The sequence below is a fragment of the Camponotus floridanus genome, unplaced genomic scaffold (assembly GCF_003227725.1).
Source record: "Camponotus floridanus strain SB8 unplaced genomic scaffold, Cflo_v7.5 scaffold102, whole genome shotgun sequence".
NCBI classification, from domain to species: Eukaryota; Metazoa; Arthropoda; class Insecta; order Hymenoptera; family Formicidae; genus Camponotus; species Camponotus floridanus.
Genome location: NW_020229218.1, coordinates 617,239 through 641,191, shown reverse-complemented (window position 1 = coordinate 641,191; position 23,953 = coordinate 617,239). Strand labels below are relative to the sequence as shown.

The window sequence follows — 23,953 nt, the reverse complement described above, 5'->3', positions numbered from 1 at the left end:
CATCTTTAGCTCATTTTTTAATCATTTTTGTTTAGGTAACTTTTAAATGATAAATAAAATCATGATGACGTCACAATGATGTCATTATGAGTTTCATACCTGGATGAGGTTCTACCTGGGTAAAACGGTTCGAATACAAAGCGAGAGTGGAAACAATAGTCTTACTTACGTGTCTCTTGTACATACGCGATTCTACGTCACGTACACACGTAACGTGCGCGTGTGTGTGCGTCTATGTCTCGTACATGGGCACGGGCACGCTTCCCGACACAATCGAGAGCGCGCACGCGCGCGCGGGATGGAGCGTGAAAAGCAGTGGAGAGGGTGAGTAGGGGTGAAGAGTCCAAGTGTGCGTTATTTCGGTGGTGACTCGGAACAAAAGGTTGCAACTTTTCTCTTCGACGTCGATCTCACGCGTCAGATTCGACGCTGTTAATCTTCTACAGCTGTCACGGAACAATCTGCATCGAAACGGTAGTAAAACGTCATCGTAGAGATCCGCGGCTAAACCGAGACGATTCGAGAGGAGCGAGTTGTCGGACCCGGCTTCATTCCTAACCGACCGATTGATTGTCGTTCTCCATCGATTCGTCTTCTCCTAGGCACCCGTCCACCTGTTTCCAGCATGGAGGCTCTCATACCTGTGATAAACAAGCTACAGGATGTGTTTAATACCGTCGGTGCTACCGTGTTACAGTTGCCGCAAATCGTCGTGCTGGGTACGCAGGTTAGTCGAGCCTTTCTCTTATCTTGGATAGATAATAAGCAGCAGGTCTGTTCCTCTCATTCGAATGCTCTTTGTTGTCAAAATGAAATAAATGCATGCTTCGAGTAAGAGAGGAGTTTGCAGGGTGGAAGGAACAAATCGAGGTGTCATTCATGGATCGTTGGATTTGCAGACGTTTAAATTTTTTTCACGAATTATATAGTCTGTTACATTATAAAATTATTTACGAATGTCATAGCTGAGGAAGGCGATATCGTAGTTGTCTTGATATAATAGTAGGAGTATTATAGTTTATTTTTTCGCAATCAATTAAACGATGAAAAGTATATATAAATTTATTTATAATCTATTATTTATAATTTATATATAAATTTTTATCAAACTCTCAAAATCTTGATTTCTAAATGAGTTTTCAGAGTTTGCTTTGGAAAAGAGATTCAAGTGAAATAACTTATTATTATTAATAGGCATTTTTCATAATGTAATAACAAATGTATTTTTTGCAGAGCTCTGGAAAATCATCTGTAATAGAGAGCTTGGTAGGACGTTCCTTTTTACCTCGGGGAACTGGTATTGTCACGCGACGCCCGTTAATATTACAGCTTGTGTATTCGCCAAAGGATGATCGAGAACATAGAAGCGCAGACAACGGTACTCTGGACTTGGACGAATGGGGAATGTTTTTACACACAAAGAACAGAATCTACAAAGATTTTGACGATATTCGTTCAGAAATTGAAGCCGAAACTGACAGAATGGCTGGTGCAAATAAAGGCATTTGTCCAGAACCGATTAATCTTAAAATATACTCAACATCAGTTGTTAATCTGACACTTATAGATTTACCTGGTATCACAAAGGTACCAGTAGGCGATCAACCAGAGGATATTGAAGGGCAAATCCATGAACTTGTATTGAAATACATATGTAATCCTAACTCTATAATCTTAGCAGTCGTCACTGCCAATACCGATATGGCTACAAGTGAGAGCTTGAAGTTAAGTAAAGATGTTGATCCAGATGGCAGACGAACGTTAGCTGTTGTTACAAAATTAGATCTTATGGATCGAGGTAAGTTTCATTTTTTACAGTCCTAAATTTTGCCGCAAACATAGTATTAACTGTTAATTAGATATATTTTCTCTTCCTTCTTTTTTAGGAACCGATGCCATAGATATTCTATGTGGTAGAGTCATCCCGGTTAAACTTGGTATTATAGGCGTTGTCAATCGTTCTCAGCAAGATATAATGGATAATACGAGTATTAAGGAAGCGCTAAAAAATGAAGCCGCATTCTTGCAACAGAGATATCCAACATTGGCAAGTAGAAATGGAACTCCTTACTTGGCCAAGACGCTTAATCGTTTACTTATGCAACATATCAGGGAGTGTTTACCAGAATTAAAGGTAATAATGTTAATTTGTTGAAAATTACGACTAGTATAGCTAGTGTAGAATCTACTAAAAATGAGCATAATTTGGTAGAACTTGTGTTTTTTGAAAACAGAACAGAGTGAATACAATGATCGCGCAATATCAAACCTTATTCAATTCCTATGGTGGAGACGTCGAGGATAAGAGCCAAACCTTGCTGCAAATAATCACGAAATTTGCAAACAGTTATTGCGCTACAATAGAAGGTACCGCTAGAAACATAGAAACCACAGAGCTATGTGGCGGCGCTCGTATCTGCTATATATTTCATGAAACATTTGGCAAAACACTCGATTCGATTAATCCGCTGGCGGATCTCAGTAAAATGGACATACTAACCGCTATTCGCAATGCAACCGGTCCGAGACCGGCTCTTTTTGTGCCAGAAGTTTCCTTTGAGTTGCTAGTCAAACGACAAATACGAAAATTGGAGGAGCCTTCGTTACGATGCGTAGAACTCGTGCACGAAGAAATGCAAAGTATAATACAACATTGTGGCACCGAGGTGCAACAGGAGATGTTACGTTTCCCTAAATTGCACGAACGTATTGTCGATGTTGTTACACAATTGCTACGTAGACGGCTTCCGCATACCAATTCAATGGTAAATCAAAAAATATCTTATATATTTATACATCCATAATGGGTTTTTTTAATACTTTATTTAATGATTTGATTTCTTGATAAAAGGTAGAGAACTTGGTGGCGATAGAATTGGCGTATATTAATACTAAGCATCCCGATTTTCATAAAGATGCAGCATTTGTATCATCTTTATTGAAGGACGCTGATGTAGATCACCTAAAGCACAACAAACGATTAGCTTCTGCATCCAATACTATAATCACTAATGACACAGTAAGTAATTTTCATTTAATTCATGTTGTTATTTCTGAAATTTTATTGTTTTTGTGTGTACAATTAATATTATCGTAAAGTTTTCTGTTCAGTCTAACAATGATTTAAATCCAGATGACAATATTCGCATATCGTTTATCAAGTTTTATTATTTCAATCACATCATTTCTAATTTTTGTAGTGTATTTTTGTGCAATTAATAGTGAAATATATTTGTAACAGATTGTAAAAAAATCAGTCAATAATCAAGATAAGAATTCTGTTTCTGATCAGACTAAGGAACAACAAGGACAACAAAATCATTGGCTGCTAAGTAATTTGCTGCTCCAGGGAAAAACGGAGTCGACTAGTTCGATGGATGGCTCTCCGGTCAGAATGCGTGAAAATAGTAATTCTCCGCATCCGAATCCAGCGATTGAAATACAGAAAGCATCAACTCCGCAACAAAAACCAGTAAACCTACTCCCTGCGGTGCCAATACAGACATCCCGAAAGCTTAGCGAACGTGAACAACGGGACTGTGATATTATTGGTAAGCAGATGTATATTGTATTACATGTTATATAACAACAGAAATTTTAATCTTTTTATATACATGAGGAAATTTTAATTTTTACCTTTTAATCACTTTTATTGTGGTTCCATTTACAGAAAGGCTTATAAGATCATACTTTTATATTGTACGAAAGTCTATTCAGGATAGTGTACCAAAAGCTGTTATGCATTTTCTAGTCAACTATGTAAAAGATAATTTACAAAGTGAACTTGTTACACATTTGTATAAATCGGATCAGGCTGAGGCCTTGTTAGTCGAAAGCGAGCACATTGCTGTCAGACGTAAAGAAACAGCAGACATGCTTAAGGTATTATTTCAAGCATTACATAAGTAATTACAAACATTACATGAATTTTTGGTTAGAATTTTGATTTTTAACAGTTATTTTTACTTCACAGGCATTAACTCAAGCCGGTCACATCATTAGCGAAATTAGGGAAACGCATATCTGGTAATCAAACGCCTAACTGGATTCTAGTTGAATTTAGGTATTACATCTGTGTTTTAATGAACTAAGTTAAAGGATGTACTTTACCAATGTATATGACGGACCACTGTACATAATTTTTATTTTTCTCATGCAAGTAAGGTATATATGTATCACATTGAAGCAATGGTCCTGATATATTTCATTACTTAATTTTATTGAGCATGAAGGAAGCACATAATATCATAATATAAAATGCGCATTTATACAACATCGAATTATTATTTAATTTGCAAGATTTGTATGATTTAAGCTCGATTTTCTACTAATTATTAATATATATATATCCCTGATTTATTGTGTGTAAATGGAATAATTTGATATTAATTTTTTTCTTTTTTTTTTTTATTGTTTTTATTGCACAGAAATTATATGCTTCTTTATTACTTAATTATAAATCTTGCATTGCTTTAATGATAATGCACTTAAGAATGAAGAACATTGTGCCATAAACATTTCCTGTTTTTCTATGTTTATAAATCTTTTCTAAAGTGGCTGAAAGTATATTCTTATGCGAAATATATACATGGCATCTTTTTACAATGCTATGTAAAAAGCAAGAAACTGACAACAAAAAATAACTATTTCACTACTATTTAAGTAACAGTCACTTATAGTAATTATTTAAATAAACTATTTATAATAAGTGACTGTTACAAGCAAACTCAGAGATTATTACACAGAAATCAAGCCGAGAGAATTGTAACACTGAACGATACATTGTTCTGTTTTGATGCCTTCGATATTAGGTTCAACCAAGTGTTTATTGACAAAGTACACGTGTTCAAATAGCAAAGGGATCGCATCTTTGTAATTTCCCTGATATATTTTAGCGACAGCGTTCAATCTCTTTTGAATCGATTTACGAAGTTGTTTCTCGAGTTTTTTTAATTCGATCATTTTTTGACACTTGGTACATTGTTGATTTGTCACCTTCTGCGAAATGTTGATATTTATCACCGAGATATCTGTTGGTTCGAAACACGCTGTACATTTGTAATACATTGTCTCGGGCAGCGGAAATTTCCAGTCTTGCGTGCAAGCGTCGCATTCGCATAAAAATCGATACTTCTTCCATAAAAGTTCGCGTCTAGCCATTCTACTCTCGCTGAGGAATTGAGGTCCATAGCAATCGAGTATCTCGCATCCTTTGCCGATAAAGCGCAACGCTCTGACCACGACTATTCCTGTAAAAAAATAATTTGTTCTCAACGCTATACAAATTTTTTTTCCTGCATCAAGACTTCATTTTCATCATCAATTTTTCAGGCTGTTTACCACTGGGATAAGAATGGCGAACTACATTGGGATAGCAGCTATGATTCACGAGACTGACTGTGGTGTAAATCGCACCGCCGATATTCCTGGGTTCCCAAACGCGCGTCACTTCCTCGTGAACATTCTCAACAATCTCGTACGCGTTGCAATTAATCGCCTGCAAATGATGCAGCATAGCCACGGCCAATGGAACAAATATTTCCTTCATACAGTCTTCAACATCTAATTTACTCAGAACGGAGAGCAAGCATTTTGCGAGGAAGATCGCTTGAATCGTGCGAATGAGATTCACATTAGGTTCTACATCGGTGCAATGAGTCTCCAGCTGGAATACCGTTCGGTAATCGAGAGGATTGTATATCCGTCTCGATTTTGATTTTGTGTATTCTTTATCGATGTCGTCGAAACCTTTATCACTGGCGTGATATCGTAAGAAATCAGGATTCAAAACGCATTTCGTTTCCACGTTGTCTCGTAGCGATAACGCTTGCAGAACCGTCGTACGATAGGCTAGTAAGAGATAAGACGCCGTTTGCTGGCGTCTATCGTTTGAGGAATTTTCGAAGAAATGATCAAATACCGAGCATTCGTATTGATGATAGGCTTCCCACGCTTTCTTGCGACATGTTTCCGTGCAAAAAGACACCTGAAGAATGTAAAGAAAAATTTATAGGAATCGAAGGAATCTAAATAACGTGTAAATTCGGATGCACAGGAGGATGCATAAAAAAGAAAAATTAACAAAAACTTGCAGGCATATTGCTGATATGTACATGGCACGTGCATGCGCGAATATAATCATGCGCTCTACTAACTGTTTGACAATTACGGCACGGGATTTTAACGCTGTCTTCTAATTTAAGTGTGGCATGGCAATACAAGCAATTCCTGCTGAGAGCCGGTCCGTCTGTGCTAAAGGAAAACGGCTGATCGACAATGAGTACAGCACCCGGTCTGATGTCTCTTGCAGCTACGAGATGCCGGCCCCTTGCTTCGTCAAGACGCAGTTCGACGCTATCTGAACAACTCGCGAGGCAATCGTGCGGCTTGCCGTCGACGACGGGCATCGCGGCGATTCGTTTTCCAAGCGACAAAGAAGAGGAAGAGGAATAGGACGTCCTTCCGCGGTGTTTCCTGAAAGACGCGTTCCCCTCCAATTTCCGGGAGCATTCCCGTTCTAGCTGCAGGCACTCTTTTCTACGCTGCACAAAGTACTTGACGTTTTCCGCGGAGTCGTCATAGAAACTCGCAGGAAGCGCCAGCATGCACTCGCAGTCTCGTAGACAGCTCGCGTAAGCGTTCAGACAGTAGGAACGTCTAGCGCGCTCGCAGAGCGCATCTAGAAACACTCTACCGTTCGCACCGGCTGCAAACAGTGCTTTTGTGAGAATATTACACGTTTTAATCTCCGCGTGCTCGTCCCCGGATCCTGCCGCCGTCATTTTAAGCGATTTTTCGTACAATCGCGCGGCTCGCGCGTCGTTCTTACCCTGATACGAATCGCCCGGTTTCAGGCCCGCTACACGGGGCATTTCTACGAGCATCTCGATCATTCCTCGCCTGTCGCCCGACGTGGACAATTTCGCGAATCGAGTTGCAAACGGCTCTTGCGAGACAATTTCGTCGTACACGACACGACAAAATTCGTCGAGCGAGACGTTTCTGCAACACAAAAGACGATACGATGCAATATGAAACGTAAAAAGAGCAATTTGACACGACGAAATTCGTGAGAAAGAAAAACAAAATGTTCTTATATAATTTAATAAATAAATGTAAATTGGAATTTTTTTAGGGAATCATCAAGAGCAATTATAAAAAACTGGAAGCAAGAAAGATAACACGATATCTATTTCAATCTTCAATTTAATCATCAGTTTATAAAAATAAGAAATTATGTGAAGAATAATGGGGAGTGAGATGATGAAGCGATATTTAAGAAATTCTTTGAACCAGTCAATGTCATGTTACATTATATCATGTAAGAACATTTTTGAGAACGTATATGAAATCTTTCTTCACGTATATGAAATTTTGTTATCGTTTCTCAATTATTTTAATTCTGAGAAAATCTGCTTTTCATTTTTCTAGCTCTGGAAAAACATTTGTCAAAAAAATATTTGTCTATTGTATTTATTCAGTATATTTTCGAACTTGTATGTATTTTTTCTTTTCTAGTTTTATTTAGGAATTGTATGCTACTTATAACACAGTGTCTTTTAATCTTAATGCACGTACAGAATGTGTCTGAAGATTTGCAGATCATCGATTCCGAAACGCGGAACCTAGTACGCCAAATGCGTACATTTAGACCGCGTATAATTGGTGACCTTTTTTTGATTTTTTGCAGACGGGTCTGCCATATTTCTTCCTATTGCTCTAAATTTAATCGTAGGTAATTCAAAATAGAGTACGAGTAACGGTTGGTCCGAAGCACAGAAGAGGCATATTATAGATAATATATTAGCGACGCGAATGTAAATTTATTATTACAGGAAAAATCATGTCGCCTCTGAACGAATATTTGTGACAGGATGTAAATTTCACATGAAGCTATTAGCTTCTATTTTGAAATCGGAAAAAGCTGGCTTACCCCTTCTTCGTCGAAGACATTCTGTAATTGTTATCGGGACAGATTGTATATTTAATGTAACATGTCTCTCTCTTTCTACGAGACTCGCTTCTGCGAATAAAGAGACACGAATGTGACGGATTCTAAAATTAGGCCGATGGTTCCGCGTGTATTTGTCCCCTCTTTCGAGATGTGCAACAATTTAGCTTCGGGAAGGTCGAACGGCCAAAAGCCGTCTGGTTTGTTCCATTTATTTTTCGCGCACCGATAGAATGTACAAATACGCTTTATAAAAAACTTATTACAAAATCGTTTCTAATACTTATCGTAATAATAAACGAAAGATGGCCTTTGATACAAATACATTGAAAATATATAATGTAATAGTTACAAGATTTCTTTGCACATAATTTTGCAAAACAAAAATAATCGTCAGTCTAAGTAATGCGATAAATTTACCTTATGTATAATAAATCTTTCATAATGTCAATGTCTCGTTGATTGAAGCATTAAAAAAATTCTCAAGTACTTACAGTAGCAAACGTGTCTTAAATTTAGCGCGCTTTAGAATATGTTCGAAGATCCTACTTCTTAGGTACAGTGTTCCGATTAGGGATCGCGTGCATGTGCGGCTCTGCGCATGCGCGACTTTTGAAATTACATTATAATTTTACGTAAAGTTACTAGATTAACAAAGTACCGCAATTTTGATCTCAATAAGATGGAGCAAAAATGATGTCCGATAGTGCAGATAGTGCACACTTTGTGTAGCTATCTATACTAAGTGCAATTTTTCTAACCTTGATCCTGGTTTGTCCTGTGTGTGTGAGGTGAGAAAACTCCTTCTGTTGCGCAAAAAAAGAAGAAAATATCAAAAATGCCAGGTTGTTGCGTGGAGAAATGCAACAATCGCAACCTATATCTATACTATCGGACGCCATTTTTGCTCCAGCTTATCTTATTGAGATCAAAATTGCGGTACTTTGTTAATCTAGTGACTTTAAGATCGCCTAAAAGCAGACTATGACAAAAAAGAGTGAAAACTATGAACAACTTTATTGTTTATTTTATAGATTTTAAAAATGGCTTGTCGTATGCTACATATTTAGAGTTGTAAATAATTTGATAAAAAATGTTCAATCTGTAAACAATGGTAACGCAAATGAAATATATCATTGTCTCTAAATCATTATATGTAATTAACATATAATCTGTATTTAAAATTAATTTATCAATTTAACTCTAATAAAATTATGAAATTTTTTTCAGGTATATTATTATTTAATATTGTTTAATTTATTGCTTGTCAGTCATTCACATTTATTAAAAATAGTCGCTTTATTAAATATAATAATGTGAGAAACTCTATATTTTTTGAGAATAGTAAGTAGAACTTATGAATATAGCATTTTGATAATAGTTTATATTTACAGTAGAAAATAATTTGTATTTCACTGTGCTTTTGTTCTATAGAACCTGAAGATGAATTATGAAAGGGTGTGACAAGTATCAGTAATGCAGGAAGACGCAGAGATAGAGCAAGAAGAGTAGTGAAAAGAGAGAGCTCCTAAATAAGGAGCAAATTATTGGCATGGCAAAAATTCCGATACAATTTCCTGGTCTAAACACTCCTGTGTTTAGAGGAAAAGAATTAATTCAACAGCAAAAACTGCTTGTAAATATTGAAAAAAAGCAAAAACTTATGGAATTACCACAAAGTCAGACCAGACCAATGCAAATAAAATTATCGCCATTGGAATGTGGTTGGACGAGTGTTACAATGGATGGCAGAAGCATTGAATCAGATCTTATTGGAAAAGGTTAATATTTATGCTATTATTGGATTATAATGATTAAATTACACACATACAAAAATCATGTGATACGATGTCTATTTTCAATTTTTTTTTTGATGTTTCAGTTCTAAATAATAGAATCTTATATAATTAATATCTTTGTTTTCTGCAGATACATTTGAAAGTTTTGAAACCTGGATTTTGGAAAACAAAATGATAACTTGTATGACCGGTAATTTAGCACGTAAGACTAGAATCAGTTCATTTATAGTAACTGGAAATGAAAATGGATTAGCTGGATTTGCGTTATCAAAAGCTAAAGCATCCCTAAAGACGGTTAAAAATAGGGCTGGTCAAAGACTAATGTATATTCCTACATATAAGGAATACACTGGTAAGAAAATAATTGTCAATACTATATAATATAAAATTTATTTCTTCTCTTTTAATATCACTTTGTATTTTTCAGTGTTACATGATTTCTTTACACAGTTTAGAGAATATAAAAATATTTGTAAAGAAAATTCATGAAGGATAATGGGCTTGTTTGTCATCATGCGATAAAAGCGTGTTGCGAGATAATATAAAGGCATAAAGGATATGTATGCCAAAGTACAAGGAGGAATGTAAAATCATTCTTTATTGGTTTATTGAAATAGGTATGTATATTCTATATAAAAATGATAGATCTAAATAAAAATGATAGATCTATATTTAGTAGTTGGAAAGAAAGAGAGGAGAAATAAAAAGTGCATCTAGAGAATTTAAAAGAATAAAAATCTAAAAATAATAATACATAAAAATTAATATTATGTATTTTTTTCATGAGGAATGTGGGGCGCACATTTATGCATTTATTTATTTAGATGAGATTTACTTTAGAGCACATTTAGTATTCAACTTTAATTTTATTTTCTCTTTCTTATGATATATAAGTATAACATAATTACCTGCAAATGCTATCACTTTTGTGTGCTTACAGTGATACAGAAGCAACATTACAAGTGCTATATTTACAGATAACATCTGTATAATAAAAAAAGCAAAAATCTAATGATGAAAAAAGGATAAATATTGTAGATCAGCATAAGTATCAATCAATTATTCCACCGCTCTGTTTCATTAGAGTTGCAATCTTCTTTTATATCATAAATATTATAAATAAGATAAAGATTTCTGTACGTTTCAAATAAATTTATATATTTTATGTATATAATACTGCGCACACATATTAAAAGGTGATAATATCGCAGTTATAATAAGATACAATCCTGGCAATGTAGTGATTTTTGGATCCTACTTAAAATAATTTAATTTGATTTATTTTTTAGAAATGCGCACAATACTTGAGAACAAATTATTTTTGTGCCATGTATTACCTGTGTAAAATTGCACACTATCATATTGTCTGCGATATATGAAAAGCTTCATCGATGAAATATGATTGAGATATAAGAAAAGTAATATAGTACTTGTAATGAATAACGTTAATGTGGAATACATAAATATTTTATATTTTAATTTCATATAATCAAGATGAGATAAGACACTCATGATTACTTTAAAAATGTGTCCACAAATATCATGTAACTTCAATAGCTGCACATTCGTCAAATTAATCCTATTACGTTAAATGAATCACAGCAGCTTGTTTTAATTTATTCTATTATTTATTCTAACCTAACCAATTATATTATATGCTCCTCATTAAAATGTGTAAAACTGTACGTCACACATTTAATACGATTAATATACTACGTAATAAAATGTAATACACTAATGAAATAATTAAATATTATTTTTGAAAGCATGATACAATCCAGGCAGCATATACTTGTGTTTACATTCGATAAAGACACTGAGAGGTTAGATTAGGTTAAGTTAGGTCAAACAAATTTATCGTTTAACAGTTGGCAGCCCTACGAGATAGGCTGTACAGTACTGCGCGCGCGTACAAAATAAATTTGAAATCGCTTCTAGCATAACCATCTTCACGCGATCGACTTTATTTGAATTGCACCGAATCGAATTATGATGCCGATTTGTCCGAATGTAATTCGGGACATCGCGATGCTGTATAAGCGTCGAATGAGCACAAATTATCACGCAAATATGATAAATCAAATCTACTCACCGGCTGTTCCACAGGCCGCTCCTCCTCGGGACAGTTCGCTCGCCTCGGGACGTCCCATTCCGATCTTGATGCACACAAATCCACACGATATCATCAACGCGAACGCGCGACACTTTATTCGGCACTCCCGATACTCGGTCGCATCCGATAATCATCATCAAGGGCCCGAATAACGCGACGCAATTTCGCTCCATCTTCGCAATGACACCATCACTGAATATCGTCAAAAATCGCTGTCGCGCGTTTCCATCGACACACTATAAAAGTCGCGCGATCATCCTTGGACACTCTCGACGCTCGTTCACTCGCGATATTCGTTTAAAAACGGTTAAAAGACGCGAAAAATGCGGACGTTCGACGATCCGTGTAACTGCGTATGACTCCGATTCACGCGCCAACATGGCGGCCGTATGACGCGTTTGACGTAGCAGTGACGTAGCAGTCACGCGCCAACATGGCGGCCGAACCAGTGCGCACTGGTTCGGCCGCCATGTTGGCGCGTGACTGCTACGTCACTGCTACGTCATACGCGTCATACGTGCCTCGGAGTCATACGCAGTTACACGGATCGTCGTACGTCCGCATTTTTCGCATCTTTTAACCGTTTTTAAATGAATATCGCGAGTGAACGAGCGTCGAAAGTGTTCAAGGATGATCGCGCGACTTTTGTAATATGTCAGTGAAAGTGCGCGACAGCCGTTTTCGACAATTCAGTGATAGCGCGATCGCGAAAATGGAGCGAAGTCGCGTCGCGTTATTTGTGCCCTTGATGATGATTATCGGATGCGAGTGAATATCGGGAGTGCCAAATAAAGTGTCGCGCGTTCGCGTTGATGATATCGTGTGAGTTTGTGTGCATCAAGATCGGAATGAGACGTCCCGAGGCCAGCGAATGGAGCGGCCTGTGGAACAGCCGGTGAACGGTGAGTAGATGTGATTTATCATATTTGCGTGACAATTCGTGCTCATTCGACGCTTATACAGCATCGCGATGTCCCGAATTACGTTCGAACAAATCGACGCCGCATCATAATTCGATGCGATGCCGTGCAATTCAAATAAAGTCGATCGCGTGACGATGGTTAGGCTTTAGAAGCGATTTCAAATTTATTTTATATACACGCAGTGCTGCACAGCCTATCTCGTAGGGCTGCCAACTGTTAAACGATAAATTTGTTTGATCTAACCTAATCTAACCTAACCTAATCTCTCAGTGGCTTTGGATGTCGAATGTAAATACAAGCGTATGCTGCCTGGATTGTATCATGCTTTCAAAAATAATATTTAATTATTTCATTAGTGTATTACATTTTATTACGTAGTATATTAATCGCATTAAATGTGCGACGTACAGTTTTACACATTTTAATGAGGAGCATATAATATAATTGGTTAGGTTAGATTAAATTAAAACAAGCTGCTGTGATTCATTTAATATAGGATTAATTTGACGAATTGCAGCTATTGAAGTTACATGATATTTGTGACACATTTTTAAAGTAATCATGAGTGTCTTATCTCATCTTGATTATATGAAATTAAAATATAAAATATTTATGTATTCCACATTAACGTTATTCATTACAAGTACTATATTACTTTTCTTATATCTCAATCATATTTCATCGATGAAGCTTTTCATATGTCGCAGACAATATGATACTGTGTGTGGAATTTTACACAGGTAATACATGGCACAAAAATAATTTGTTCTCAAGTATTGTGCGCATTTCTCAAAAATAAATCAAATTAAATTATTTTAAGTAGGATCCAAAAATCACTACATGCCAGGATCGTATCTTATTATAACTGCGATATTATCACCTTTTAATATGTGTGCGCAGTATTACATACATAAAATATATAAATTTATTTGAAACTATGGAAATCTTTATCTTATTTATAATATTTATGATATAAAAGAAAATTGCAACTCTAATGAAACAGAGCGGTGGAATAATTGGTTGAATTCCTGGTCTACAATATTTATCCTTTTTTCATCATTAGATTTTTGGTGCTTTTTTTATTATACAGATGTTATCTGTAAATATAGTACTTGTAATGTTGCTTCTGTATCACTGTAAGCACACAAAGTGATAGCATTTGCAGGTAATTATGTTATACTTATATATCATAAGAAAGAGAAAATAAAATTAAAGTTGAATACTGAATGTGCTCTAAAGTAAATCTCATCCAAATAAATAAATGCATAAATGTGCGCCCCACATTCCTCATGAAAAAAATACATAATATTAATTTTTATGTATTATTATTTTTAGATTTTTATTCTTTTAAATTCTCTAGATGCACTTTTCATTTCTCCTCTCTTTCTTTCCAACTACTAAATATAGATCTATCATTTTTAATATAGATCTGTCATTTTTAGTGTACATTATTGCAGTAAGTGGAATAAAGAGCAAATCTTTTGGCGCATTTAAAATGTACAGGAAAGTTTTATCTGATGCGTTTTTTTCAATAGAAAATATCTGAAAAAAATGCATACGTCTTTTTTAATCTCAGTCTTTCTAAATAAAAATTAGAATAATAAATTTGCAAAATAATTTGCTTTAATATATTTTTATTGCAAACATATGAAGCAAAGTGCTCAAGGTGCATCACTATGAAAACATCGATAGAATAAAAAATAGATCGCATACAAAAAAATTAAAATATTTACATTACATATTTGATATTTCTGCAAATATTTCCATTATTTTGAGATTGATTTGTTTCATGATATATTGCAATAATTAAAGTATGATTTCTGATATAATCTGCCATGAGACTGCAGAGAAAGCCAGCTTTAATTCTTTATTTTGTTCAATATTTTTAATAATATAATAATTAAATTAAAGTTCTATGAAAATATGCTTGAAATACTAAATAAAAAAGATTGTTTCTTATGTACAACCTTATACCTTATAGTTTAAGTAAACAAAAAATTATTGTTAATAATATACATATATAAATTGATAATTAAATAAAACAATTAATTAATTAATCGACACAATCCACGTTTTTTTTAGCTTTATGTCTAACACATATATATATATATATATATATATATATATATATATGTATATGATATATATTTTTATAAATAAAAAATGTTTCTTTCTAATATAAATTAAATAAAAAGTATAATATGCCTTTAAATGCTTTATATACATACCTGTTGCAATAAACCAATAAAGAATGCTTTTACATTCCTCCTTGTACTTTGGCATACATATCCTTTATGCCAATTATCTCGCAACATGCTTTTATCGCATGATGACAAACAAGCTCATTATCCTTCATGAATTTTCTTTACAAATATTTTTATATCCTCAAACTGTGTAAAGAAATCATGTAACACTGAAAAATACAAAGTGATATTAAAAGAAAGAAATAAATTTTATATTATATAGTATTGACAATTATTTTCTTACCAGTGTATTCCTTATATGTAGGAATATACATTAGTCTTTGACCAACCCTATTTTTAACCGTCTTTAGGGATTTTAACCGTCTTTAGGGATGCTTTGGCTTTTGATAACGCAAATCCAGCTAATCCATTTCCATTTCCGGTTACTATAAATGAACTGATTCTATTCTTACGTGCTAAATTACCGGTCATACAAGTTATCATTTTGTTTTCCAAAATCCAGGTTTCAAAATTTTCAATGTATCTACAGAAAACAAAGATATTAATTATATAAGATTTTAATATTTAGAACTGAAACATAAAAAAAAATTGAAAATAGACATCGTATCACATGATTTTTGTATGTGTGTGATTTAACCATTATAATCTAATAATAGCATAAAGATTAACCTTTTCCAATAAGATCTGATTCAATGCTTCTGCCATCCATTGTAACACTCGTCCAACCACATTCCAATGGCGATAATTTTATTTGCATCGGTCTGGTCTGACTTTGTGGTAATTCCATAAGTTTTTGCTTTCTTTCAAGATTTACAAGCAGTTTTTGCTGTTGAATTAATTCTTTTCCTCTAAACACAGGAGTGTTTAGACCAGGAAATTGTATCGGAATTTTTCCCATGCCAATAATTTGCTCCTTATTTAGGAGCTTCTCTTTTCACTACTCTTCTTGCTCTATCTCTGCATCTTCCTGCATTACTGATACTTGTCACACCCTTTCATAATTCATCTTCAGGTCCTATAGAACAAAAGCACAGTGAAATACAAATTATTTTCTACTGTAAATATAAACTATTATCACAATGCTATATCCATAAAAGTTCTACTTACTATTCGCAAAAAATATAGAGTTTCTCACATTATTTAATAAAGTGACTATTTTTAATAAATGTGAATGACTGACAAGCAATAAATTAAACAATATTAAACAATAATATACCTGAAAAAAATTTCATAATTTTATTGGAGTTAAATTGATAAATTAATTTTAAATACACATTATATGTTAATTACATATAATGATTTAGAGACAATGATATATTTCATTTGCGTTACCATTGTTTATAGATTGAACATTTTTTATCAAATTATTTACAACTCTAAATATGTAGCATACGACAAGCCATTTTTAAAATCTATAAAACAAACAACAAAGTTGTTCATAGTTTTCACTCTTTTTTTTGTCATAGCTGCTTTTAGGCGATCTTAAAGTCACTAGATTAACAAAGTATCCGGCTTTAGGTTATCCCTGAAAGGACGATGCATCCTCTATAAACATAAAAATATGAACTTAAAGTGCAATTTCATTGACGCTAAAAAGTAGCGTCAATGAAATTGCACCTTTATGCATCTGGATAGGGCCTAATTATTTTTAGGGGTAAAAGTTGATACAGAAAAATTCACCTCGAGTTGCGGGTCTAAAAACATTTCGTCGATGACGCAATAGAAAATGCGCGCGAATAAAAGGAAGGGAGTACTTTGAATCTACCATTCAAATCGAAGTGGATTACTGAAAAGTGAAAGTAGTTAGCCTTTGCCTTTCGTTTTTTTATTTGGCACGCATGCTAATCGTATCAGAGCAACTGTATCCATCATGAGAAACATCACGGTTTTCTTCGCACTCTTGGTAAGCTCTCTGTTTCAATTCTTTGTTCTTTTAAACTTCAAAAGATACGATTACAGACGATTACAAACAATTAAACATCTACGCTCTCGATTAAAAAAATTTATAAAATTTAATTTTAAAAATTTTACACTTGAAAAGTTAACATGATGCAATTATATGATATACAATATGTATGTATCTCATGTATTCTTACAATCTCACAATCATTTTCACAAGATATTTGCAATACACGTACTTTTATTAGAATTTTAATCAGATATTAATAATCTGAATTATCTGATGTTATCATATTCTTGATTAAATTTCTGCGACTTTTAGATTTTTAATTGATTTGAATTGCTGTATCTCTGTCGACCAATAGCGTAGCCCGTCTTATATGGTTAGATTTTCCCCTCCGTTCTCTGTCCTTCGGTATTTAACGCTTTTTTTATCTTGTTTTATCTAAAGTCTATGAAATCTTAACCACTTGTTGCAAATTATTACATAAGTAAACTGACATCAACTACATCCTTTTCGTCGGTTATTTCGTCCGCTGAATTGATATCGATTTTAATTTATATATTTCTTTCAACGTATTTGCTTTATCTCGTTCTTTTTCTACGAGTTCATCGAGAAGATTCTGCGAAAAATTGAGTACGTATTCATTATAATTTTCGTTGTGATTGCTATTAGACATATGTTATTCGATTAGTGCCACGTTTTTTTGAAAGTTAAATTACTCGTAGCAAATAGTTAAAGAAGCATTTAATTAAAGATGATAGCTTATCTTTGTGAAAATTAAGTTTCCCGCCAATATACGATATTATGGATTACATAAGCATTTATCGTTACATGTTAATTATATTTGTACACAATTGATATTTTCATACAAATGTATGCTAGTCACGATGATATTGTCGCAAAATTAATACACGCTAGTTTAATCTGCGCTTAATAAAAGGTAATTTCATATTTTATATTGTTAACGGTATCTAATGTTTAAATTTTTAACTGATATGTGTGTGTTTGAACAAGAAGCAATTTATCATTAATTAGTTTTGCTTATCTCATATGTTATCTAGATGCTAGCGAGAGTCTGTTTCCTGACAATAGCAAGTAAAGCTGCTTCGTTTAATACAGTAAGAAATATCCAAAACATTGCTGGAATGTCAAAATTTGATCTTCCCAATCGCCTCAAGGGCAGTGAGAAATCTGTCTGGTAAATAATAATATTATTGTAACAAATTTTTTTCATAATAAGTAAAAGTATATGAAAACTTATCATATCGCTTATATTTATTTGATTAGGGTGGAATATATCCAGCTCGCTCTGCAGTACAAGCCGTTGAATTTGGGCCAGGGATTTCCAGATTATTATGCTCCGGAGAATGTAACTAATGCTTTGGCTGCGATTGCCAAAAGTGAAAATCCACTTTTGCAACAGTATACTAGAGGATTTGTAAGTATCTGCTTATTAATTTTTTAATTTAATTTATATATTTGTTCATAAATTACAAATATATTATCAATATAATTGTTAGCGATAAACAATATCCATGTTTTATATATACATATATATGAAATAAGCAATGATAAAACTATTTTCATTTATCTATTATAGCATACATGTAAGAAATTTTATATTTTATTGCTAAATACATTGCAGGGTCATCCAAGATTAGTGAATGCAATTGCAAAATTCTACTCTAAGCTCATTAATCGTGACTTGGATCCAAACAAAGAAGTGATAGTTACTGCTGGTGCTTATGAAGCATTATATGCGACTTTACAAGGTCATACCAATCCTGGAGATGAGTGGATCATTATCGAGCCCTTCTTTGATTGTTATGTACCTATGGTACAAAGTGCTGAGGGAATTCCCAGATACATAGCATTAAAACCGGTAAACATTTTGAATAATGCAAGCCAAAATTTTTTACACACACACACACACACACACACACACACACACACACATATATATATATATATATATTTCATATATATATATATATATATATATATATATATATATATATATATATAAAATTTATAATATTTACATCTCTGTTTTTACAGAAATCTACATCGGGTATAGTATCTTCTGGTGATTGGGTATTCGATAGAGAAGAGTTGGAGAGTCTTTTTAACAATAAGACTAAAGGCATAATTATCAATACTCCAAATAATCCGACAGGAAAGGTATTTACATTGGACGAATTACAATTTATTGCCAATCTCGCGAAGAAATGGAATACTCTTGTAGTTGCAGATGAAGTTTATGAGCATATTATTTATGAACCGTACAAGCACATAAGAATTGGTAAGAATTATACTATTTAATTAATAATATGGATTTTAAATCTTGAACATTGTTTAAAAGATTTATTTTTATTTCTTATTTTAAACAGCAACATTGCCTGATATGTACGAACGTACAATCACAATCGGATCGGCGGGCAAAACATTCAGCGTTACAGGCTGGAAAATAGGCTGGGCCTATGGACCAGCGAATTTGCTATATAATCTGCAAGTTATACATCAGAACTCTGTATACACCTGTACCACACCAATTCAAGTAATTTCTCTAAAATGAAAATAATGTTTCTTAATTGTGTAATTTAATTATACTCTTTAATAAAAATTAATTATCTTTATTTCCATTGAAGGAAGCGGTAGCTATTGGATTCGAATTGGAAATGGAACGCCTTGATCAACCCGACTGCTACTTTCATAGTTTGGCATTGGAGCTGTTACCAAAACGCGATTATATGGCGAAATTCCTTCAGGAAATTGGTATGGTACCGACGATACCCGAGGGTGGATACTTTATGCTCGCCAATTGGTCTCCTTTGGAGAATAAAGTAAAGCTACAAGAAGAAACGGACGAGAACAAGGATTACAAATTTACTAAATGGATGACGAAAAATGTTGGCCTTCAAGGTATTCCTCCCTCAGCGTTTTACAGTCCTGAACACAAACATCTGGGAGAGGACTATGTGCGATACTGTTTTATAAAGGTAAATGCTATAACTATAATTTATATATATATGTATATATATATATATATATATATATATATATATATAGTTACATATATATATATATATATATATATATATATATATATATATATAACTATAATTAAAAAGACATACGTTTGTTAAATATCAATTCAATTGTATTTTAACAGAAAGACGAAAATTTGAAGGCGGCTGGTGATATCTTGAAAAAATGGGTGTCTAAATCGAAAATTTAATTGAAATTATATACATATATACATATATATTGTGTACAATATATGTGTATATGAGTATGCACGTTTGTATATTTATTGACTATTGATACTTGTCTCGTATTTTGCACTGACTTAATATTTTGTACATTGCTTCTATATGAACTTATTAGAAATAATTAGAAAGATGTCACAATAGAGATTTTTATTTCTGAAAGCATATATAGTTCATAATAGCAATGTCCTCTTCGTCACATGTATATGTAAATATACTTATAATCTTAAATTTGCATGCACATAAATTTTATAAATTTTTTGTAAGATATATCGCGTGATTCATATGCGATTCAGTAATGTATTTTGTAATTATTGGACAACATCGTATCATTACGAAATCGATTTACAAGTCGGAGTCTCCTTGAAGCCATTTTTTGGCATCTGTCGAGTCTGCTCCGAATGTTTTACCGCATCTATAAAATATTGTTGAAAAAAATATGTCTTTTATATTAAGATCCTCGGATCCTTGAGAATCCTCTTTTCTGTGCAGAATCATTTGAATCCTTGGATCCTGATTTTTCGAATATTTAGACATCTTGATATCCGCATCCTTCAATTCTCGTATCATTTATATCATATAAATTAATTGATTAAACTTGCCTGAATATCGCTCCAGGAATATGTCCGAGATAATTCGGTATCATTCCTACGTGTTTATGATAAATCTCAGAAGGCTGGATAAGTAACGGTGGATCAGGAGAAATAACTGTCATCGGTTCGTATTCCATATTCTGTCTCTCTCGACAACTTGTAAAATCGCGTAATAGACTGTCATACGATGAAACAATTGATTTTCCGAAATATGCATAACCATGAGGAACATGAGTCGCGTATCCTTTACAGAATAGAGCTATGATAACTATTTTTTAGTAAATGTTTTCTAAATTGTTTTTAAATTGCCTTATGCAAAACTAAATAAAGTGCAAATCTAAACGTTATATACATTATTATTGAAATAATTTATATAGAAAAATTGGAAAATATATATACAATTTATTTATTATACATATATTATACATATATTATACATATATTATACATATATTTTATAAATAATATAAATTATTCAAATTTTATAAAATTATATAATTATAAAATTATATCACAATAACGAGATATATTAAGATTGCAATTATTACAGATAATAATTAATATAATCATAGTTACTTCTCGCGTTTTCACGGATGAAGGAATACCATGTACTGTTTTTGCCATTCGAAAGGTTCATTTTATTTAATTATTAGTGATCATGCAAATACCGTATTACGGGAGAATAGAATTATGTTTTGCAGATAACCCGCAAATATCTGCTTTAACATACATTTCATGGAAGAAATTTGTAACAACTTACGAAAACAATTGAAATAACGTTCTCTCTCTCTCTCTCTCTCTCTCTCTCTCTCTCTCTCTCTCTCTCTCTCTCTCTCTCTCTCTCTCTCTCTCTCTCTCTCTCTCTCTCTCTCTCTCTCTCTCTCTCTCTCTCTCTCTCTCTCTCTCTCTCTCTCTCTCTCTCTCTCTCTCTCTCTCTCTCTCTCTCTCTCTCTCTCTCTCTTCTCTCTCTCTCTCTCTCTCTCTCTCTCTCTCTCTCTCTCTCTCTCTCTCTCTCTCTCTCTCTCTCTCTCTCTCTCTCTCTCTCTCTCTCTCTCTCTCTCTCTCTCTCTCTCTCTCTCTCTCTCTATATATATATCTTGATATAATATAACATTTCAAGATATTTAAAAATTAAATCATAAAATTTCAAAATATTTAAAAATTGAAATATTTTGATTAGTAATTAAAATTATTTTATCTATATATATATTCAAGTGTAATGAATATATAACATTATTTTTATTAAAATTGCAATTATTAAAAAGGGAGGAAATAATGACATTTCACAACAAATTATGTTTCAGTTGAACAATTGACCAAGCAATATTTATAATAATTATAGGCAATCGATTCAATAATAAATATTGCTTTTTAGAAAAAATATCTTTTGAGATTATTTTAGCAGAATTGAGTATAATTTGTTAAAGTTGTATTTTTCACATATAAAACGAAAATACATACATTTTTTTAATGTTGCGTATTTTTCTCGTTCATGATGAATTCGTCGCCGCCATGCATTCAGGTCGCACAGTTAGCACGGGTAATTTAAATTGGCTCTTAATTAGCTAAAAATCGATATTAAACATTGATAAAATCTTTAAAAATTTTTTAATTTAAAAACTGATTTTTATGATAATAGATTCTAGGACGGTCAAATAATTGCATTTACTGATATCTTTCCCTCACCAAACGTTCCTCTAAATTTCGCGGTTCGGCTCGTCCACTTTGTACGTCGATCGTTTTTCTCAACTGATTTAATGTTGCCTTAGTTCGTAATTGTTGCCGTTCGAAATCGGCAAGTCCTTCGGTCGCGAGCACCGTGTATCTCTGTCCGATTCTAGCGATCGATCCTGGTATGAAACCTAGGTAAAATATAGCAATTGAATGTATAAAAAAAACTTATTTCACAAGTGACGTAGACTTGTGATAATTTTATATCACAGATTTTATACTCCAGATATCAATTTGCTTTGATAAGCATACGAGAAATCGATAAGCACCTTCATACCCTGGTAACATAGGGTGTACGAATACAGGATCGGTCCTCTTAAAACGAATATTAACTACATTTATATCGCTTTTTAGCGCTCTCCATGCCTATATATTTGTTATTAAAGAATCAATGAATATTATTTAAAAAATCTATATCATAAGTAATGTGTATGCAAATATTTTGTTCAGAAAATTTTCAAAAACTTAATTAATTTCATTACGTATCACAAGAGTATAGTATTATGAATCATTTACCTCGTAATCGTCGATTACACGATTCGATAGAATGAGTGTATTTGCATGGTTAATTGTAGGATCGAGTAATAATTTATGTGTAGTTTTTGCATATGTTTCACCATGTCTAAATCGATATTGCGGACAATAACCAGTATATCTAAAAAAATATCCGATCTTTTTAAAATTCACAGAGTAATGTTTATTTGGCATAATTATGTATATAAATTTTCTTAATGCAATAAATTATTTTTCATAAATTTACTTTCTAATATAAAAGATAGGAAAATTTTTCAGTATTGTATTAATTAATTAAATATTGTACATGTATCGTGAAGGTTAATTTTTTACCCTGGGATCAAATGAGGTTCTGCCGTAATTAATAATTCTGTTCCAATAGTCATTCTGTAAAATTGGCTTTTCCACAAGAAAATTTGTTAATTTTGAAACAAAAAGTTAGTATTTTCTATTTTTAATTAAATTTATTTTTATTTTAGCTTATTAATTTAATTTATATACTAAACAACTGAAATTCAGATATTTTATTCTCAGTTACTTCACTTGTTACGATTTTTGCAGTGGCTTTCGTTGAATTAATGCGGGTTGAAAGAGATAATCGACCAACAAGAGAAGCATAGGGATGAGGAGAGAAAGAGAGAGAGAGCTAGCGAAAGAAGAGAGATTACTTGTGATAGAGTAGGGGAGAGCATGCGTTACGTACTCAAACGAAGAACGTACACGATTATGGTTTCGCTTTCCAGTTTTCACGGGACCACCGTGACGGTAGCACGTTGCATTTGATTTTCCAGAAAAGTGTTTCCCTCGTAATTAAAAAATTTTTAATTATTTAGCATTTATATACAATTGAAAAAGTGAAATTGGAGACGTGTAAAAAAATTCACCTGATTAGATAAAATATAGTTGATATATGCATGTATAATACATTCTTAGTCATAAATCACAGAAGTATAA

The 23,953-nt window shown here is 33.1% G+C and overlaps 5 protein-coding genes and 1 long non-coding RNA gene across 15 annotated transcripts; 3 read left to right on the top strand and 3 right to left on the bottom strand.

Moving 5' to 3' along the window:
• The first annotated feature begins 275 nt into the window (after positions 1 to 275).
• LOC105251986 (dynamin-1-like protein) lies at positions 276 to 6,364 on the top strand. 5 transcript variants are annotated; one of them, XM_011259138.3, is made up of 9 exons: positions 276 to 727; positions 1,234 to 1,798; positions 1,887 to 2,134; positions 2,235 to 2,765; positions 2,852 to 3,019; positions 3,242 to 3,551; positions 3,671 to 3,882; positions 3,974 to 4,063; positions 6,204 to 6,364. In XM_011259138.3, exons 1-8 carry the CDS (start codon positions 626 to 628, stop codon positions 4,028 to 4,030), a joined length of 2,193 nt encoding a protein of 730 aa, XP_011257440.1. In that variant the 5' UTR covers positions 276 to 625; the 3' UTR covers positions 4,031 to 4,063; positions 6,204 to 6,364. The 5 variants fall into 5 exon arrangements, with proteins under 5 accessions (XP_011257440.1, XP_011257441.1, XP_011257442.1 ...); XM_011259139.3 differs by lacking the exon at positions 6,204 to 6,364 and adding an exon at positions 5,332 to 5,497; XM_011259140.3 differs by lacking the exon at positions 6,204 to 6,364 and having other exon boundaries at positions 3,275 to 3,551; positions 3,974 to 4,368.
• On the bottom strand, positions 4,424 to 8,010 carry LOC105251985 (SET and MYND domain-containing protein 4). Its single transcript, XM_011259136.3, has 4 exons — positions 7,934 to 8,010; positions 6,156 to 7,002; positions 5,341 to 5,986; positions 4,424 to 5,249 (listed from the first exon to the last, which is right to left on the bottom strand). Exons 1-4 carry the CDS (start codon positions 7,951 to 7,953, stop codon positions 4,738 to 4,740), a joined length of 2,025 nt encoding a protein of 674 aa, XP_011257438.1. The 5' UTR covers positions 7,954 to 8,010; the 3' UTR covers positions 4,424 to 4,737.
• A 1,377-nt stretch (positions 8,011 to 9,387) lies between these two features.
• On the top strand, positions 9,388 to 10,841 carry LOC112638495 (28S ribosomal protein S5, mitochondrial-like). Of its 2 annotated transcripts, XM_025410332.1 has the most exons (4): positions 9,388 to 9,732; positions 9,881 to 10,102; positions 10,178 to 10,367; positions 10,691 to 10,841. In XM_025410332.1, exons 1-3 carry the CDS (start codon positions 9,504 to 9,506, stop codon positions 10,237 to 10,239), a joined length of 513 nt encoding a protein of 170 aa, XP_025266117.1. In that variant the 5' UTR covers positions 9,388 to 9,503; the 3' UTR covers positions 10,240 to 10,367; positions 10,691 to 10,841. The 2 variants fall into 2 exon arrangements, with proteins under 2 accessions (XP_025266117.1, XP_025266120.1); XM_025410335.1 differs by lacking the exon at positions 10,178 to 10,367 and having other exon boundaries at positions 10,728 to 10,839.
• Positions 10,842 to 13,862: 3,021 nt separating this feature from the next.
• On the bottom strand, positions 13,863 to 15,347 carry LOC112638498. 3 transcript variants are annotated; one of them, XR_003123055.1, is made up of 3 exons: positions 15,274 to 15,347; positions 15,015 to 15,199; positions 13,863 to 13,883 (listed from the first exon to the last, which is right to left on the bottom strand). It is a non-coding gene; the product is annotated as an uncharacterized LOC112638498 (long non-coding RNA). The 3 variants fall into 3 exon arrangements; XR_003123052.1 differs by having other exon boundaries at positions 13,881 to 13,920; XR_003123054.1 differs by lacking the exon at positions 13,863 to 13,883 and adding an exon at positions 14,592 to 14,627.
• Positions 15,348 to 16,733: 1,386 nt separating this feature from the next.
• Positions 16,734 to 20,600, top strand: LOC112638491 (kynurenine--oxoglutarate transaminase 3-like). Of its 3 annotated transcripts, none has more exons than XM_025410324.1 (8): positions 16,734 to 16,893; positions 17,955 to 18,091; positions 18,181 to 18,331; positions 18,539 to 18,775; positions 18,952 to 19,195; positions 19,284 to 19,450; positions 19,542 to 19,892; positions 20,066 to 20,600. In XM_025410324.1, the coding sequence occupies exons 1-8, from the start codon at positions 16,861 to 16,863 to the stop codon at positions 20,129 to 20,131; spliced, it is 1,386 nt and encodes a 461-aa protein (XP_025266109.1). In that variant the 5' UTR covers positions 16,734 to 16,860; the 3' UTR covers positions 20,132 to 20,600. The 3 variants fall into 3 exon arrangements, with proteins under 3 accessions (XP_025266109.1, XP_025266112.1, XP_025266115.1); XM_025410327.1 differs by lacking the exon at positions 16,734 to 16,893 and adding an exon at positions 17,333 to 17,526; XM_025410330.1 differs by lacking the exon at positions 16,734 to 16,893 and adding an exon at positions 17,654 to 17,833.
• On the bottom strand, positions 20,508 to 23,385 carry LOC112638501 (UPF0605 protein CG18335-like). Its single transcript, XM_025410368.1, has 7 exons — positions 23,333 to 23,385; positions 23,003 to 23,141; positions 22,756 to 22,852; positions 22,442 to 22,617; positions 22,248 to 22,320; positions 20,765 to 21,023; positions 20,508 to 20,577 (listed from the first exon to the last, which is right to left on the bottom strand). The coding sequence occupies exons 1-7, from the start codon at positions 23,383 to 23,385 to the stop codon at positions 20,508 to 20,510; spliced, it is 867 nt and encodes a 288-aa protein (XP_025266153.1).
• Positions 23,386 to 23,953: the final 568 nt, after the last annotated feature.

Bases quoted from the DNA above. Each gene is read 5' to 3' on its own strand.
- LOC105251986 (XM_011259138.3), top strand. From the start codon at position 626: ATGGAGGCTCTCATACCTGTGATAAACAAGCTACAGGATGTGTTTAAT. The intron at 1,799-1,886 runs GTAAGTTTCATT...CTTCTTTTTTAG, and splicing joins ATTAGATCTTATGGATCGAG to GAACCGATGCCATAGATATT. The intron at 2,135-2,234 runs GTAATAATGTTA...TTTTGAAAACAG, and splicing joins AGTGTTTACCAGAATTAAAG to AACAGAGTGAATACAATGAT.
- LOC105251985 (XM_011259136.3), bottom strand. From the start codon at position 7,953: ATGTCTTCGACGAAGAAGGG. The intron at 5,987-6,155 runs GTTAGTAGAGCG...TACATTCTTCAG, and splicing joins CGTGCCGTAATTGTCAAACA to GTGTCTTTTTGCACGGAAAC. The intron at 5,250-5,340 runs GTAAACAGCCTG...ATTTTTTTACAG, and splicing joins TCGCCATTCTTATCCCAGTG to GAATAGTCGTGGTCAGAGCG.
- LOC112638495 (XM_025410332.1), top strand. From the start codon at position 9,504: ATGGCAAAAATTCCGATACAATTTCCTGGTCTAAACACTCCTGTGTTT. The intron at 9,733-9,880 runs GTTAATATTTAT...TGTTTTCTGCAG, and splicing joins ATCAGATCTTATTGGAAAAG to ATACATTTGAAAGTTTTGAA. The intron at 10,103-10,177 runs GTAAGAAAATAA...TGTATTTTTCAG, and splicing joins TACATATAAGGAATACACTG to TGTTACATGATTTCTTTACA.
- LOC112638491 (XM_025410324.1), top strand. From the start codon at position 16,861: ATGAGAAACATCACGGTTTTCTTCGCACTCTTG. The intron at 18,092-18,180 runs GTAAATAATAAT...TTATTTGATTAG, and splicing joins GGCAGTGAGAAATCTGTCTG to GGTGGAATATATCCAGCTCG. The intron at 18,776-18,951 runs GTAAACATTTTG...CTGTTTTTACAG, and splicing joins GATACATAGCATTAAAACCG to AAATCTACATCGGGTATAGT.
- LOC112638501 (XM_025410368.1), bottom strand. From the start codon at position 23,385: ATGACTATTGGAACAGAATTATTAATTACGGCAGAACCTCATTTGATC. The intron at 23,142-23,332 runs GTAAAAAATTAA...ATATTTTTTTAG, and splicing joins GAACCTCATTTGATCCCAGG to ATATACTGGTTATTGTCCGC. The intron at 22,853-23,002 runs GTAAATGATTCA...ACAAATATATAG, and splicing joins GTGTAATCGACGATTACGAG to GCATGGAGAGCGCTAAAAAG.